The following is a 17,880-nucleotide window of genomic DNA, read 5'->3' on the forward strand; positions in this document are numbered from 1 at the left end:
CCTTTCACATGCTTGCTTTTAAACCATGTATAGTATTTTAAAAGGTACACTCACCGGAGGTCCCTTCTCCGCCTGCTGGGTCCAGGAGGCAGCCTTGGGTGGGTTCGGGGGGTACTGGCTCCAGGTCCAGGGTGAGAAACAGTTCCTGGCTGTTGGGAAAACCGGTTTCTCCGCTTGCTTGCTATGAGCTATCTACAACCTCCTCCTCCTCATCATCTTCTTCGTCCCCAAAACCTGCTTCCGTATTGCCTCCATCTCCATTGAAGGAGTCAAACAACACGGCTGGGGTAGTGGTGGCTGAACCCCCTAAAATGGCATGCAGCTCATCATAGAAGCGGCATGTTTGGGGCTCTGACCCGGAGCGGCTGTTCGCCTCTCTGGTTTTCTGGTAGGCTTGCCTTAGCTCCTTCAGTTTCACGTGGCACTGCTTCGGGTCCCTGTTATGGCCTCTGTCCTTCATGCCCTGGGAGATTTTCACAAAGGTTTTGGCATTTCGAAAACTGGAATGGAGTTCTGATAGCACGGATTCCTCTCCCCAAACAGCGATCAGATCCCGTACCTCCCGTTTGGTCCATGCTGGAGCTCTTTTGCGATTCTGGGACTCCATCATGGTCACCTGTGCTGATGAGCTCTGCATGGTCACCTGCAGCTTGCCACGCTGGCCAAACAGGAAATGAGATTCAAAAGTTCGTGGTTCTTTTCCTGTCTACCTGGCCAGTGCATCTGAGTTGAGAGTACTGTCCAGAGCGGTCATAATGGAGCACTCTGGGATAGCTCCCGGAGGCCAATACCATCGAATTGTGTCCACAGTACCCCAAATTCGAGCCGGCAACGTCGATTTAAGCGCTAATCCACTTGTCAGGGGTGGAGTAAGGAAATCGATTTTAAGAGCCCTTTAAGTCGAAATAAAGGGCTTCATTGTGTGGACCGGTGCAGGTTTACATCGATTTAACGCTGCTAAATTCGACCTAAAGTCCTAGTGTAGACCAGGGCTTAGATAGAACCAGCTAGTTTGCTGATCAGGTTGTTTCTTATCTCTATTTTCAGTGAGGTGTTGTAAGGTGTTCCTTGAAAGACAAGGTATGGTCCAGTGTAACACCTAGATACACAGACATTAAGTCATGGTCCAGCCTGTGTCCATTCAGGAAGATGTTAAGTTGTTTACTGACCTTTATGTGGTATAGATGTAAGCAGGAGTATAATGCAATTATGTTCCTGTCATATCCCCTGTAAGTACCCTCCTTCAGCAAGAAAAACCAAAGCAGCAACTAGCAAGCCATATCTCTCAGACCTTGGCCAGCGTGGACTCTCAAACAATCCCACATTAGATTCCCACAATGACCCCCGCCGCAGCAGCCACCGAGCTGGGCTGGGAAGGAGCGAGGTGTCTCTCCCACCACAGAGCTGGGGCTGGGAAAGAGGGCCATCTCTCCCCAGCAGTCACAGCCCTGGAGCTGGGGAAAGTCACCTCTTTCTCTGGCCACCGCAGCCCTGCATGTCCCAAATTCCCCCCACCCCTCTTCTCACCCCAATGCCCCCTCCCACCTACCCCCTATTCCCCCCGAGGCCACTACTTCACCTTACATGTGTGTCTTCCAGAGTCCAGGCACCTAATTAGTGGAGCCATGCCTGCGCAGCTCCACTAATTAGGTGGGTGGCTCTTCATTCTCTCATGTGCGGCTGCCCAGGTGCGCACCTTAGAGGGAACTATCAGTGGACCACCTGAATGGAGCTTGCGGACCACTGGTGGTCCGCGGACCACAGTTTGAGAGCCTCTGATCTAAACCATCCCTGACAGGTGTTTGTCTAACCTGATCTTAAAAACCTCCAGTGATGGAGATTCCACAACCTCCCTAGGCAATTTATTCCAGTGCTTAACCACCTGACAATTAGGTAGTTTTTCCTTATGCCCAACCTAAACCTCCTTTGCTGCAATTTAAGCCAATTGCTTCTTGTCCTATCCTCAGGGGTTAAGAAGAACAATTCTTCTCCCTCCGCCTTGTAACAACCTATTATATACTTATTGTATTACTAATACAAAGAATTTTAAATGTCAATTTATTTTTCATTATTTGTATTGTTGACTTCTGTCTGTCTCTCAGCTTGGGCAATGAGACCAAACTAGTCCTTTTTCACTGTTGTTATAGAGTGCTTCTAGTCAATTTCCAGTATTGCCAACACCAAGTGTTTAAAAATCATGAGTCAGGCCTCTAAAAATTGGCTTTTAATCAGGAAATTTTAAAAAAAATCAAGTTCTATTTACTTGCCTTCTCATTTCTGACCCTTTAGGGTTCACTTGGATCACATTTTCAAACTTTTCTTTGCAGCCCTAAGGACAAGCACCATTTTTGTTTTTAAGAACAAGCTGAGATTCTCATGTAATCAAGGGACTCCCAAGAGTTGGGATTTTAGGAGAATACCAAGTATTAAGAGACTTGCATAAAATCATGAGACTTGGCAACACTGAATTCCACTTGCAGGGGTTCTCATAAACTAATGTAGCATAATAATTGGGATGCAACACTTCAATAGAATGTTAATTTTAATTTTCACTAAAATATAAAAAGGTAGAAATATTTCTATTTCTATTAAGTATTGTAAAAGATTTATTCAACTTAAGTTTGTACAATCTACAGATTGGTCAGACAATAGATTGAAAAGCCCCCTTCTGAACTTTAATAGCCTTAGTTATATAATAACTCAGTATGATGGGGTATACAAACTCAAGTCAGGAAGTGGTTAATGGGCTGTTGGGGACATACTCAGTCCTACCCTGTGACACCTGAAGTAGGTGTCAGGTTTTGAGGGAGGAGCTAAAAAAGGGGAGCCCAGTTCAGTTGGTTGGTTGGCTGGCTGGCTGGGAGGGAGGGAGAGGCCAGGCCAGGCCTTGATCTCTCACTGTAGAACAGAAGGCTGCTGCAGGACCTCCCTGAATGACAAAAAAAAACCCAAAAACATATGGGCTAGAAGTCACAAATGGTATGCCTACACTGCAGTTACACACCAGCTGCATAGCCTGTAGTGCCATCTGATTCAGACTCACTGGGCTTGGGCTAAGGGGCAGAATCCCAGAGCCCAGGCTTCAGCCCAAGCCTGATCATCTACACAGCAATTAAACAGGTCCTTAGCCCAAGCCCTGGGAGCCCGAGTCAGCTGGCACGGGCCAGCAGCGGGGTTTGTAATTGTAGTGTAGACATACGCCCAGGGATTTAGGTGTTGTAATGTTCAGTGTTGCTTTTAGAGGTCTAGAAAATCACTGGGATTCACAAAGCGTGAAGTACGTGCTCAGGCTCCTTATATGATTAATAGGGAGAGAGAGAGGCACCCAAGAACAGGATTAAAAAAAATCCAAGATGGCAGGTAGCTTCCTGCCTAATCTAGCCAATGGGAGATGCCCAAGAGGGAGAGGGGTGTTCTAAGCACTGCCCCATTAGGCAGTTAGGCACTTCCCTGCAGCCTAGATTTAGGTGCTTATCTCAGTTTAGGGTTCTCAGCCGTGAGCCTTCTCTTAAATAGCGATTGGTACCAGGAACTGGATCCTGGGTCTCCCACCTTCCAGATGGCTACACTAACTACCAGGCTATAGACTCATTCTCTCTGGCCCAGTGACTATTTAAGTATTTATCCAATGTGGAAAAATAACAACAGGAGAGATTAAGGGAGTCTCACATCAGACTATCTCATAGTCCAGCGGTTAGGGTGTTCACCGGAGAGGTAGCAGATCCTTATTCAAATCCCTTCTTCTCATCAGGTAGAGGGGAACTTGAACTAGGGTCTTCCACGTCCTAGTTGAGCACTCTAACCACTAGGCTAAAAGTTATGAGAGCAGGCCTCCTTTCCCCTGCACCCCAGATGTTTTGTTTAGAGCTAAGCGGCCTTTGAGCACATCTTCCACATTGGACCCTGCAGATGAATAAGGCAGAGGAGCACCTATCTTCCCTCTTCTCCCCTCAGTTTATGAATCTCACCAGGGTTTAGGCATCCATATGCCTAGAGTGAGGCAGCAGTGTGCATTCCCAGAGCAGAAATTTAGGAGCCAAGGGAACTTTTACAGCATATATTTAGATGCAGAGTGAGTATAGGCACCTACAGGGTTAGGTGGCTGCTGAGTGGGGTTTTCGGGAATGCCAGTGACACCTTTATCAGGGCCTGAGGAGTCTAAGTCCCTTTGTGACTCTAACCCTATGTTTCTTTTTGTTGACCTTGGACTTTGTGGGCCCTGGAAGGGGTGGAACTGTTATGTGATCTAGCTGGAGGACTAAGTCATCTCAGCCTGGAAGGTATGGGAGGCTGGGGAGAGCAGCCAAAGACTAAGAGGGAAATGTAGGCTGTGCTATAAAGGGCGTGCTTGGGAGTGCATGTGGCCATGCTCAGCTTCTGTCTATCTTATATTGTGTTGATCACTGTGCTAATTTTCAAAGCACCCATAACGAACTTGAGAATGGATTCTCATGCTCAAATAAATTGGTTAGTCTCTAAGGTGCCACAAGTACTCCTTAACTTTTGGGAAGTTAGTGTTAAAAAAAATCTTGACTTTGGGAAGAAAGTTTTTAATTCCTAAATTAATCCTGGCACAATCTTTATTGTTTACTTCGTCTCTAGCAGACTTACTGTAACTCTGTTTATCTGAAAATAAAGGTGTTTACATCATAGGTGTATATTTTAACACATTCCATATTTAAAGGAAAAGGTCCTATACAGAAATAGTGTGCCTCAAACGTGAATCAACAATCATTAACTCCCACTTTGTTACTCTAAACTCAACCACAGTAGGACAGGAAAGTTCAAAGTTACAACTTCACATTGCTGCCAAAATACATGAGTCTCATCTCTTTGGATTGAGGCAGTTAAATCCCACTGTGATGATAGAGTTCAGGCTGCAAGAAAAGTTCAAGTTGGGCTGACTCTGCAGTACCACCCTAGAATACAATGTGCAGAATCTATTTTGTATTCCCCAAAGCTGGGAATTTATAGCAAACACTGCTTTTGGGAACAGTGTTAGCAGCTCAAAAGCTGCAGTATAACGTAGCCTCTTAGTAACTCTTCGCTAATACCACAATGCAAACAGATGATAACGTAGTATCTTGCTTGCTCATCTGAAGTGGTTTTAGAATTGTCAGATTTAAAATAGAGTAAATAGCTATATTGTTAAATCTCATGGTTAACTATTTAAAACTTAAACACAAAAACTAGGAGCAGAAAAACTTTGTTTTGTTTTTTAAGAAATAGAATACCTGTAAAATTATGCACATTATCTTAAATAAACAATATACCTGTAAAGCAGAGAAAGTGTTTTAAATTGTTGTAATTTTTTGTCTAAATAGGCAGTAGGATGCCCCCACCCCATGAAAACTAGTGTACCTAATTGTTAAAACAAAGGACTGAGAATCATAAATCTTGTGATCTCTAGTCCCAGCTCAGATGCGGGGCCTGATCTAAACCCCATTGAATCAATACCTGAATCAGGCTATTGTTGGTAAATCACTTTGGTAAATCACTTTGGTAAATCACTTAACCTTGTTATGTGTCAGTTTCACCATCATGTAAAAAGGGGATAGTTACACTTGCCCACTTTTGAAAAGTGCTTGAGATTTCATCTTGAAGGTGTTATCTGTTTTCAAAGTTAAAACCTGTTTAATTCCACACCATTGTCAGAACCAGAGCCAGACTGAGGCAATCCAGCTGTCCTAGGCGCACCACAACATAGGGACCTGCACTGTGACTTACCACATGGCCCCACTTTTGCCGTGTCCCCCTCCACATGTAGTAGCAGGGATTCCACCTTACCTCCCAGAGAGCCAAGGGTAGGGACACAGGTCACGCCTGCTCTCCCACAAAGAGCAACAGCAGGGCCCCTTTTCCTCAAGAGAGGAAGGAATGGCAGCAGCCAGGCCTCTAGTATTTACCGCAGCAGCTGTGGTGAATCTGCTTGGATGAGTGGGCTAGGCTGCGGCACTGTCCTCTTACCACACACAAAGTCCTCTGTTGGGGTGGTATTTGCTAGAGTCCACATGACAAAGATAACAGCCTGTTATGATATAAGGGGCAGTTCAGATCCCTCAGCTATTGTTTCAGGCTGCCTGAAGATACAGACAGATGTCATGGCATTGGCTATGCTTGACTCTTGTTTTCAAGTTTTTCTTCTCAACCATGAGGGTGAGAATTTTTTTTTTTAAAGCTGAAATTCTAACAATTATGTGACTCCAAGAGCCAGAGCTCAAGGCATGAGCCTGTAGTACCAATTTCTAAATCTGTCCCTTGCCAAAACTAATCTCGTCTTCTGGCACTAATAGGATTTGAGAGCACACAGCACCTCACAAGATCAGGACTGTTGAATTGGCAGTAAGGATGTACTGGCCATGCCCAACCATACTGAGAAAGCCCATTTGCTGAATGGATCACATAAACCATTCATAATGGCACTAAACTGAGGTCAGACTATGGTTCTTAGTCTAAAAATGTGTAACTGAAAAAACAGAATAAAAATGATTTTTCATTTCCTTTAAATATGTTCTTAACCGATAAAATGAGCCAGATACACCAAACATGAAACCCAAAAAGGAATTAATCTTGACTGGGGCAGAAAAAGACATCACTAATTACTCACCTGCAGGGTTTCTGATGCAGAAGGTCCTACGTGTAGAGACTGCTGAGGGGAAGCACTTAAAGAATACATTTCCTTGTCCAACCTGATTCCTAGCCTGACTCCTTACAGCTTTTCTTCATCACCAGCTCTCCTCTTGATGAGAGTATTGCTACTTGAGCACTCACCAAGTTTTACAGCAGTGCATGCTAGTGTAAATCCTGAATCACAACAATGCTTGTAAAGCTGATCTTTAATATATCGGATGGGTGTACAGTGCGGTTCTTGTGTGTTTATCATGTGGTGTGTGTTCAGAATGGGCTGGTAAGTGTGAACGATGTGTCAGTGTGTGTTGCTAGCTGCCATCCCTAGGGCTAAGAAGAGCCTCATATGTGTCCTCTGGTCAATGCATGAAGTCCGGGTGGTCCTAGACTCTGCTGTCCCTTCCAGTTGCCACTCCTAGAGTTATGAAGGGTATCATCTCTTGAGTATTCAGCCTGGGTGGCCGTGTCCTCTTCATGCACTTTCAGAATTCTATGCAGATCCCCACCCTTTTTTTCCCAAACAACGCCTCTATAACCAGGTGACTTTCCTAGTTATTCTATGAAACAGTCTATGCAACACATGTAGTGTCAATATTCAGCCCCTTCCTGGGATTCAACTTCGTTAAGAAACAAATCCCAGTTTACACAACATAAAAACCAGTCCCAAGGCTTGGCTATTCAGCCCATCTCCTAAATTCATGATCTGCTTCCTTCTTTTGATTACCTCCAGCTGGAGGTCCCTTCCTCCAGGCCTGATATTGCTGGCAGGTATTGTTGGGTGGGGCCAGTTTCAGCCCCATATCCAGGACAGATTATTAACCTCCTCCTTCCCTGGTGCTGTGTGGGTTTGTTTACTTCCTCTCACTCTCATTTATTTTACTGCACAACAGACATGTCCTTAGGGCTGCAGTTTCTGAGTGATGTGATTATGTCTGAATCTAAGCTTTGGCTTACACTTAAAAGTTATATTGGCAGAGCTACATCAGTCATGGGAGTGAAGAACACACCCCTGACCTACATAGTTATGCCGACCAAACCCCCAGTGTAGATACAGCTATGTCAATAAGTGTGCTTCTGCCGATGTACCTTACATTGTGCAGAGAGGGGGCATTCCTACGCTGACAGAAAAACTCAGTCTGTTGTTGTAGGCTGTGTCTACATTAACAGGCTATGCCTGCATAGGGTCTGTAGTGCAGATATAGTCTAAGATTTCATTTTAAAAGACAAAATTGCCAGCCTTTGTGGTTATGAAAAGCTTGAAAATGTAACTTCCAGTGCAATTATGTCTGCTTGAGTCTTCAGGCAGCCTGAAACAACAGCTCTCGTTACCTCAATGGTCTTTTAACACCAACTCCCACAGCTTTGGGAAGCCCCACCTGCCCCACATCACCAGAGGTCTGTGGGTGGCAGGAGAAGACTACAGTAGAATCCACCCAGGTAGCTATACCTTGGCTGCTTTGCTAAGTGCTGAGGGCCTCTTTATGTCACTTGTGACTGTCCAGGGGGCAGAGCAGATTCTTGTTGCTCCTCTTTCTTCACAGAAAGGAGTGAGTACCTGTCACTGACATTTTAAGTGAGGGTAAATCCAAGGCATGGGGTGTGGCCAGATATGCCTCAGGCACTGAATTGTCTCAATCCAGCAATGATTTAATTAGAATCATAGAATTGGAAATGCAGGCTAGAAGGGACTTTGAGAGGTCATGTAGTACATCCCTCCATGCTGAGGGAGGACCAAGTTGTGTAACATTTTGACTTTATGATACCTTTCAAAGACCACATAATCATGATACTTATTTACTGCCATCACCGAAGGACTGGAAAAATAACCCCCATTACACAGATTTCAAAGAGGTGCTAGTGTATGGGCTTTAAAATTATTTAGCTTTACAAAACTGAAGGGGGGAGGGGGGATAGTGTATCTTGAATTCAGCATTTAAACAAGACATTTTCATGTAAGTGAATTTCCAAGGGTACACTGTATGTTTGAGAGCTGTATAAATTGGTAATTGTAAAATGTTTTAGGACTTTCCAGACAGTTGTTAGTGACAGTCTTGACAATCTTGGTTTCTATTGTTTACTGATGTTAAGGTATTACTTCTCGTTTGTGCTGGATTACTTTGCACAAAACTGTTGATTGTAGGGGGGAGGGGAGTTGGCAAAAAGTAAACCTTTACAACATAAAACTTGTTAGCTGAATAGCACTTTTAATTTAAAAGAAAATTAGTGTTACAATTCTGTGATTTTTCTTTCTGAATTAGTGATATTGGAGCCTGCCAGTAGGCAGCATCCTGTTTTGTTTCTATGACGATTGTGCTTAAGAAAGAACTCTTGCTAACTGGCAAAGGCACTTCTATGCTGGTATAACTTTGTCTACACCTAGTGCTTTTGCCAGTATAGAAATGAAATAAAAACACATCCCTAAATGACATTACTATACCATCAAATGTTTACAGTAAAACCTGACCTAAGTTAAATGATGCTTCATTTGAAATAGATCCACATTAAAATGAACTATTTGGGCTTGAATAAGAATCTTGTATATGCTGATCTTCTTCTCATGCTGCTGGTGGCTGCAAATATAGGTGCTTTGAGATGACGTTTTTGAGAGATGGGCTAGACTCATGCTAATCACAGATATCTATCCCCTTATTCCATGAGACTCTTGCATGGAAGGCTCTAAGGATTATCAAAGGAACCAGTTGGGCTATTATTTAGAAACTTGATGGATCAGAACAGTTTATCAAGGGGCTGGAAAACAAATATAAAAAAGTTGGGCTACGGGCTGATAAAGACCTGTCAGTTTTCCCCCTTTGGGATAAGGAAGACTAAGAGTGATCAAGGGAAGCACTCATTTCAAGTCTGATCCAAAGTGCTTTCCCAGAGAAAACCATCATTACAGATAATGGATTTTTCGCCTGAACTAAAGCTTGCAGCAGCAGACCTTTGGAAGTCCCCATCCCCCACCCATGCTTTTTTATTTTTTTTGTGAGATGAAGGATTTTACTTGTATGTTGTGCGGCGACACAGTCAGGGTCACATTTTCAAGGGTGTGTGGGAGTACAGAGCGGGGGGATGGAAGAGGACCCACTTAAGTGCATTTGCAGGAGTCCACCTGCAGTGGACAAGCAAAGGGAGGAAATGTGTATGCAAAGAGGTGGACAGATATCCGTTTACATGGCTGCATTTACACACGCTGTGCAATCACGGCAACAATTCATGATTTTATGCAAAACGCAGGTATCCATTTGCCATTCCCCTCCCCCCTTGGTGAAAAACTGGAGATAGGCAGACAAACGTATGTGTGTGTGTGTGTTAATGAAACACTAGCTGTGTCACCCATTGACTAGGGTTACCATACGTCTGTATTTTTCCGGACATATCCGATTTTTTGGTTCTTAAATCGCCGTCCGGGAGGAATTTTTAAATATCTAAAAACGTCCAGGATTTTGCCATTATTATTTTTCGCCTTAGCTCCCAGTGCTTGCGCCGCAAAACAGCTGTTTTGCACGGCTGGGAGGGAGCGGGGGGAGGGAGAATGCGGCGCGCTGGGGTGGAGAGCTCTCTGTGTGCTGCCAGCCCCTGCAAGCCCTGCTCCGCGTCTCCAGCAGCTCCCACTGGCGCTTTTCCCAGGCAATGGGAGCCACGGAGCTCATGCTTGTGGCAGGCGCAGCACGTGGAGACCCCACGGCTGCCCCGATCCTAGGAGCCAGAGGGACCTGCGGCAGGAGGGGTGAGTAGGCGAGTGGGACAGGGAGAAGAGGCGAGCGGTGAGCCAGCAGCAGATGGGGGGGAGTGAGAGGCAAGTGGCAGGTGGTGAGGGTGAAGAGGTGAGCGGCAGGCTGGAGGTGAAGAGGTGAGCGGGGAGGGAGCCAGCAGTGGGCAGGAGGGTGAGGAGGTGGGTGGGGAGGGGTGGTGAGGAGGCGAGGGAGTCAGTGATGGGCAGGGAGGGTGAGGAGGCAAGTAGCGAGGGAGCCAGCAAGGGGTGGGAGAGTGAGGAAGTGGGTGGGGAGGGGTGAAAAGGCCAGTGGCGGGCAGCTGGGGTTGAAGAGGCAAGCGGAGAGGGAGGCAGCAGTGGGCAGGGTTGAGGAGGCAAGTGGTGAGCCAACAGCAGGCGGGGGTTCTCGCGGCGGTATGGGGGTTTCTGGCAGGGGAATGAGGAGGTGAGTGGCAGGTGGGAGGAGGCGAGCAGTGGGTGGGGGACTGGGGAGAGATGCAGCAAGCCAGCAGCAGGCCACGGAGTGAAGAGCGGCGCGGTGGCGGGGCCAAGTGGGGAAGAGGTGTGACCTGGGGCAGAGTGGGGGTGGAGCATGGTAGGACTGTGGGCGGGGCCGACAGCACCCTAATGCGTCACAATATTTTACTGTTGTGATCTGGTCACCCTAATATATACTCAATAGAGACGACATGTAGCGCATAGCATATATAACAATATAACAACATTTTAATACAACATAAGTTCGTAGATACTGCTGCAAATACGCTGCCCCCCCCCCAGGAAGTGTCCCCCTTTTTGAATGTTCAAATATGGGAACCCTACCATTGACTTCAACAGTGGCTGAGGGCTGCCACTGAGCACCTCATGCCGAAGTCAAGCCTAGGCTTAAGCGTGGGCACCAAACACCCTGGCTCCTGCACTCCATACCCAGCGGCTCTCGGTGCGCCAAGACCAACTGGCGCCTGATCCGGCCGGAAGCCCCAGCTCCGGCTGGAAACTGGATCCAGCCCATTGCTGGCTCCGGTCCGACCACTTCTAACGATTAAGCAACAGGGCTGGCTCTAGCGGTGGTCCAGCAGGGCCCCATCACCCTGGCCCCCAACAGCCAGGCCCACCCCCGTCGCGACGCAGCGCCCGCTCAGCCACCAGCTCGGCGCTGAGGGCAGCAGAGAGCGAAGCCAAGGGCGCGAAAAAAACACGCATGCGCGTTCGGAACCTTGGAGCAGTCGAAAACGAAGCTAACCTTCCAACCCTTTCTCCCCACCGGTTCCTCTTTTGCTGTCCGTTAAACTGACGTCGTTGTCATCATCGCGCTGCGTCCTTCATTCTGCGGTTCCCGGCGCCGCCCGCGCACGGTCAATTGGGGGGGGGGGGGGGAAGCGCAGGCTAGTTTAATGTGGTTGGTTCACGGCAACTTTTTTTTCTAGAGCGGGCGGGCAGATGGGGTGCAACTCCCTCCCCTAGGCCCAGACCGGCGACCTGCGCCCCGAGCATGGCTTCCAGCAAGCGCAAGGAACCGCTCCTGGCGGCGGTGGCGGCAGCAGCAGCAACAGCAACAGCATCATCTCGGGTCCTGGAGCTGGAGGAAGAGCTCAGGAGCCTGGCTGAGGAGCTGAGTCAGTGCCAGGTACCAGCGAGAGGAGGTCCGCCCGGCAGAGCCCCCCGCCTCAGCTGGGCAACCCCGGTTCTTCCTCCCCTGCCCGGCCTCCCCCGGGTCGGGACCTTCGCGCCCCGCCCCGCCCCCGGGGCGCGCATCCTGCTCGGGCTGCCTTGGTCCTTGCCCGCCGGTGTAGCCTGGGCTAGGCAGGCCCGGAGCCCCCCTGCGGCCGGCCGGGCTCTGCCCCACCCCTTTGTGCCTGGGCCCGCGTTCACCCGCCTGCTCCACCCCGGAGCTAGCTGCATGTCAGGGGTGCCGACTTGCCCGCCCTGCCCCCGCTGGCCCTGCGGGCTGCCCCCTGTCGCCTGCTGGAAAGAGGCGCCCGGCATGCCCCCGCCCCAGGTTAGGAGCTACCCTTGCCTCCTTCGGGGCTGCCTCCCAGCCAGAGCGACGAGTCCCGCGTGCGGTTGTGACAGCAATTTGGGGTTGCACCGTTTTGGTCCTCGAGAGAAGCCGCTTTGGCTTAAAAGCGAGGGTTTGTGGCACATTTGTCAGGCTGTTCCTTGACATGCGAAGGGTGGCCTGCTGTCCATTCCCTTGCTGAATAATTGTCCAAACGCTACAGAAAGCGGGGGTGATGCATCGTATAGAGACCCTTGGGTAGAATCTTGGCAGTTATAGTTTAATCGCTTCTGTTTGGTAATAGGCACATTTAATGAAAATGAGTAAGTCTAAGACCTTACTACAGCACTCTGCTATAAATATTTGCCAAACAAGAGGATTTTGGCAAGAGGGCTTGGCAATGGGGCCGTTGGGGTAGTAGTTCTCTGGCATGTTTTTTCCTACTCCTTTTGCAGAACTTGGCCTGGTTGGGTCTCTCCAGGCCCTTGTTAACAGGGTCAGGAAGGTCACAGGGGGAGAATAAAGCATCTCTGTTAGACCCTGTGGATGTTAATGTTGCTGAAGCAGTATTTATACCCACCACTTCTATGCCCCCCAGATGTAGGACTAGACAGCTAATGGAAGCATGGCTTCTCACTGAGCCTTATTGTGTGGGAATAATCCATGAGCATAGCTATGTGGAGGCACAGGACACCCACAGATCTTGGGATCCTCACTCATTGCCTAAATGATGAAGGGAGAGTTAAATAAGCTCTTCTGATAGTGAAAACTCACTGAATTTTCTCCTTCCCTCCACCTATGGGGGAAAAAATTCACTAAGAGAAGACTCTATGCACTAACTTGTTGGCTGAAGAGGAATTATAATATTGTTAAAGTGAGTTATAGCTGTAATGCACTTCACTTGAGTTTATTAAAATTGATTATATTCACATCAGAATAGAACAAATTGAGTTTCTTTTTTAACTAATTTATTTAGAAAGTTTTAACAGGTTTACAAATCATTGCCATGAAAATATCAGAGACAAAAAAAAAAATTACAACAGTGAGGTTTTGTTTTGAGAAACATTATACAATCATATAGTCAGATCTCTTTATTTAATAGGGTGTTTTCATGTTACACACTGAACACCTTTACACTACCTACAACATGTTGATAAATTGAGTTTCTAATCACATTGGACGGTGTAGCTAGATATTAAAGTAACTAGGGCTATGTCTACAGCAGTTGGGAGCATGTGTCTGTGCACTGGTAGACAAACGCGCTAGCTCGGCTTGACCTAGTGCACTAAAATAGTGCGGTCACAGTGGCTAGCCCTAGGACAAACTCGCCCAACATCCTGGGTATGTATTCGGGTGCCTGTGCCACCACAGACACACCGCTGTTTTTAGTGCGCTACCTCGAGTGGAGTTAGCACAGGTAGACAGATGTGCTGGGAAGCATGCTTTCAGCTGCTGTGGAGACATACCTTGTAGTCATTCAAAAGCACAAATGGTAGTGAGACACCTAATTCCCACTGTAAGTCATTCGGAGTTAGACATGTAAATTTCCTGCTTCACAGACAACAGATTATATATTCATTCATTTACTTGTAGTAAATACATTCCCACTCCTCTCTTGTTGAGTTCATTCCAGCTGTAGTCAGGTGAACACCAAAATGAGATGTTTATTACCATATCTATAAACAGACACTTGTACTACACTCAGCTCCGAGCAGAACTGTTCATTCAAATGCTTTTCCCCAAGTGGGACAAGAGAACAGAATGGAAGTACTTTCAGTATTGTCCCATCCCTTTGGGGAACCAGAAGGTATGCTTTACAACTACAGTATGGTGGATAGAGGAACATCTGAATTTTCATTGAGGTAGTCACATACTCTTAAAGCTGAGTGGCAGCAGTTTAAAATTTCTGTTTTTTCAAATCTCTTCACAGTTTGCATATAATATGTAGGTCTGACTTTTGAACAATGAGTATATAGTTGTCTTAAAGAAAACTGAATGTAAGAGTGTAATCAGGTAGGTTTCTGACATAAACTGGGCAAGTTTTCTGCCTCTCCTCCTCAGCAGTACACTTGGTGCTTGGTGAGCTGGGGCTCTCCAGTCTGGTGGGCTGCCATGTAGTTGGGACTCCTTGTGCTAGTTGGCTTCCTAGAAGAGCAGTACTTTATGTCCAGAACTGTGATATGTTCCCACAGCAGGAACATTTCAGTGTTTGTGAGACTAAATATTGATTTCAGTTCCATGGAAAACTTGAAGGTTTTGGGTTTTTGTTGCCATTTGAGATCAAATATTTTCAAAAACTCTTGCATTTTGTTATACAGAACTGAAATTCAGTTTCCCAGCTAGTTCTAATCCCAACACTTATACTAGAAACTCTTCCCAGCCATACCTTTTTGTCAGGTCTGAGTCACCTGTCAGTTCCAGGTACTCCTGAGCCATCTCTTGAGCCTCTACAACCCTTTCACAAGGGTCAGGGTGACTTGTACTAGGGGTTCACATGTCCTCCCAGGCAGTCTTTATCCTTACCTGATGAAACCGAACAGCTGCTGCTGCTGTTCCCTTTCAGGTCTCCCAATGGGAGTACTCTGGATACTCCCTGTTCTCTTCCTAGTATTCCCTGTTCTCTTCAGGTAGGGAGGTAAAGGTGTCTGTCTCTCTGTGACTCTACTGGGAGATAGGACCTGCCTATTCTGCTGTCCCTATCCCACCAAGCCTTGATGTAATCCAGTCTCCATCACGTGATATGGGAGGAAACTAAACAGATGCAGTGTGGTCACCACAGTTGTTTAAAAATCATTAATTAGTCTTCCCCCAAAATCATGAGATTTAAAAAAACTCCAAACCCTTTAATACATTTTGGATTCTTTTTATTTGCCTTCTGCTTTATGAGCCTTCAGGGTACATTAACTTCAAACTGTCAGGCTCCTCTGCACAACCAGACAGCTAGAAACCTTTCATTTTTTAAAATGAAAACTAAGATTCTCTGGCCATCTCTTGACTCCAGCAATTGGGGCTTGAAGAAGAAGAATAAATATTGTGAGACTCATGATAAAATTGTGAGAGTTGGCAATGCTGCCGGTGATAGCTTGGCCTGGACCTGGGCCACTCCTAAAAGTACCACCATCCTGTGGCAGGGAAAAATGTTTTTCTGAGAAGTGGCATCATTGCATTGTAATCCAGGATTACTGGATTATCTAAAGTGGGGTGGGTAAAATAAACTAGTAATCCAAAACGCCGATCCTATAGGTGATTTTTAATAATACTCAGAAGATAATTAATCTAGTTGAAGCTATGTGCATGGCTGCTTTTATCACACTTTCATTAACATTCAGAATGTATTATGCATGGTAATTATGCCTATGTTATGTCTGCAAAAAAGCATTGTATGGAGGTCTCTGGTCAGTTTAATGGCTAGCTTTACATTTCAGTACTTTCATTTTCCTTTATTCTTGATTCACTTACATAGTGCTTTTCTTGCAAAGGTCCACAAGCTATTTAGGTTCCAAAGACACATGGACTTGGGTGTAACTTTGTTTTTCATTGAGGTTTTACCATTCCCTTTCTATGGCTGGATTGATTTGGGAAGAAAAGGCATGCCAAAGGTCATACAGTGAATTATGACATGTCCGGTCTCTGTTACTTGCTTTAGCTGCTATATTCTGCTTTAGGTTTTTTTATGCGGCTCCCCATCACCTTGGTATCTGAGCATTTCCTATGTAAAAGAAATAGTAATAGTGAAATCTTTAGTGGGCTTCTTGGAGTCTCCAGATGTTTTCTATATGAAAAACTCTGACTAGGGTATTTTTTTCTTGTTGTTATGTGTGCTTGGATATTTTGGTTGATTTGTTTGTGCCATAGGTTTGTATCTATTTTTGTGGGCAGAAAGTGCCATTGCTGCAAGTGTCATTTTTGCTTGGGCAGGAAAGCTTTTTTGAAGTGGAAGGATTTGCCATGCTTGGTGAAGATGGTCAGGTTCATGATTTGCTAAATCTGTGAAAGTTAGTTCTATATCCTTATTGCCTTGGTTGAGAGTGCTATTTCTCTGGGTTTCACGTGCTTCATCCTGAGTTTTGTGATCTGTGTTGTTCCAGAGGAGCACAATTGTTGGGGGCAGGTCATACACGGGCAGTTTGGTCTTTCACATAGATATGTTTTGAGCTATTACTTGCTTTGAAGATTAGGCCCATGGCCTTGAACTGTCATCTGAAGTTGACTAGAAGCCTCTGGAGATACTTGACCACAAGCCGTATGAGCTCGCAGCAGCTTGGACCATGGAGAGAAGTATTACAATTCTCTCTGCAAAGATAGTCATTCAAAGGCATGCTGCTGGCAGCTCACTTGTTCTTCAGCTAACAGAGATTAGGTGATTCTATTTTTCAGTTCTAAATATCATCTGGTTTTTTTTACTTTTGAGTCTTTACAGTGAAGTTAAAATAAAAATGTGTAAACTTATATAGCCTTTATATGCAGACAGCTTTTGTTAATTTGTTCTCCCTGGCTGACATGCTGTTTCTACTAAGGATCAATGTGAAGGCCACTCCTTTGCAGTAGTGAGACTTTAGGGATGTAAGTGGCTGCAGCTAGGTAGCAGATCTCTCAGTTGTACCACATTACATGGTACTTTCTGCATTGTCTCTTTTATGTTCCTCCTTGTTCCATTGTACTGCGTGATGTCCCACATGGATGATCAGCAGTAGCTGGCTTTTGTGAGGGAAAGAGGCAGAGACCTTCCAATAGCAGATGTGGCCTTTGCTTCTCCATTTCCTTTTCCAAGATTCAGAGCGATGTTCCCTAGGAAGGAGCACAGTCATCCACTCATAGGCTTTTTTAGGCAGGGGAGGGATGAAGAAGTTGGCCTGCTACATTATTCATAGCAGGGGAGGAGAGAGAGGGGATGGAGAAGGTAGTGGAGCAGGCTCAGTTGCTGGGCACTTTACAGGCTAGGAGGTTCCACTCTGTCTCCCTTCTCCTGTCTTGTGAAAAATGTACATGTCTGGCCTTCTCTCTTTGACTTCCCCCCATCCATGCAGGAAAAGAACAGTAATTTCTTGGGGAGCTGAGCTCCTTTTCCCTTCTTCTCAGAGAGAAAAGGGTTGGGGGAGAAAAACCCACATGCATACTTGGTAGTACCTCTTTACTGGAGTATTCCCCTTTTGAAATCCATGGGACTATTTACTGAGTTATAATGGTAGAATTGGTCCCTGTAGCAGACTCTCTGATGAGGAGTATTCAGTTATCCCTGAAAACTGACGTGCTTTTCATCTGAAACAGCTGAATATCTAACATAACCCAAGGAGTAGTATTCCTCCTTGATACTGTATGCTTGTTAATGTAGGATTTCTAAATTATGAAAAAATAGATAAAATTTATGTCATAACCATCTCAATGATAAAGAACATAAACTCCTCATTGCTGTTATTTCTTTGAAGTTTTATGTGGAGGTGTTTGAGAAGCATCTTGTCCTCTTCGCGTATCAGTTATTTCCTAAACAAAAGTGGGAAAAGTGCCATAAATCTAATAGTTTTCTGCCTGTGTGTCTCAC

The 17,880-nt window shown here is 45.9% G+C and overlaps 1 protein-coding gene across 1 annotated transcript in view; it reads left to right on the forward strand.

Annotated features, from left to right (window-relative positions):
- Positions 1–11,552: 11,552 nt before the first annotated feature.
- CNTLN (centlein) overlaps positions 11,553–17,880 on the forward strand; it is a 284,448-nt gene continuing 278,120 nt past the window's right edge. The window contains exon 1 of the mRNA XM_073345467.2: positions 11,553–11,969. Within this exon, the coding sequence (XP_073201568.2) occupies positions 11,835–11,969 (135 nt within the window). The 5' untranslated portion in view covers positions 11,553–11,834. The remainder of the gene's footprint in view (positions 11,970–17,880) is intronic.

The sequence above is a fragment of the Lepidochelys kempii genome, chromosome 5, assembly GCF_965140285.1.
Source record: "Lepidochelys kempii isolate rLepKem1 chromosome 5, rLepKem1.hap1, whole genome shotgun sequence".
NCBI classification, from domain to species: domain Eukaryota; kingdom Metazoa; phylum Chordata; order Testudines; family Cheloniidae; genus Lepidochelys; species Lepidochelys kempii.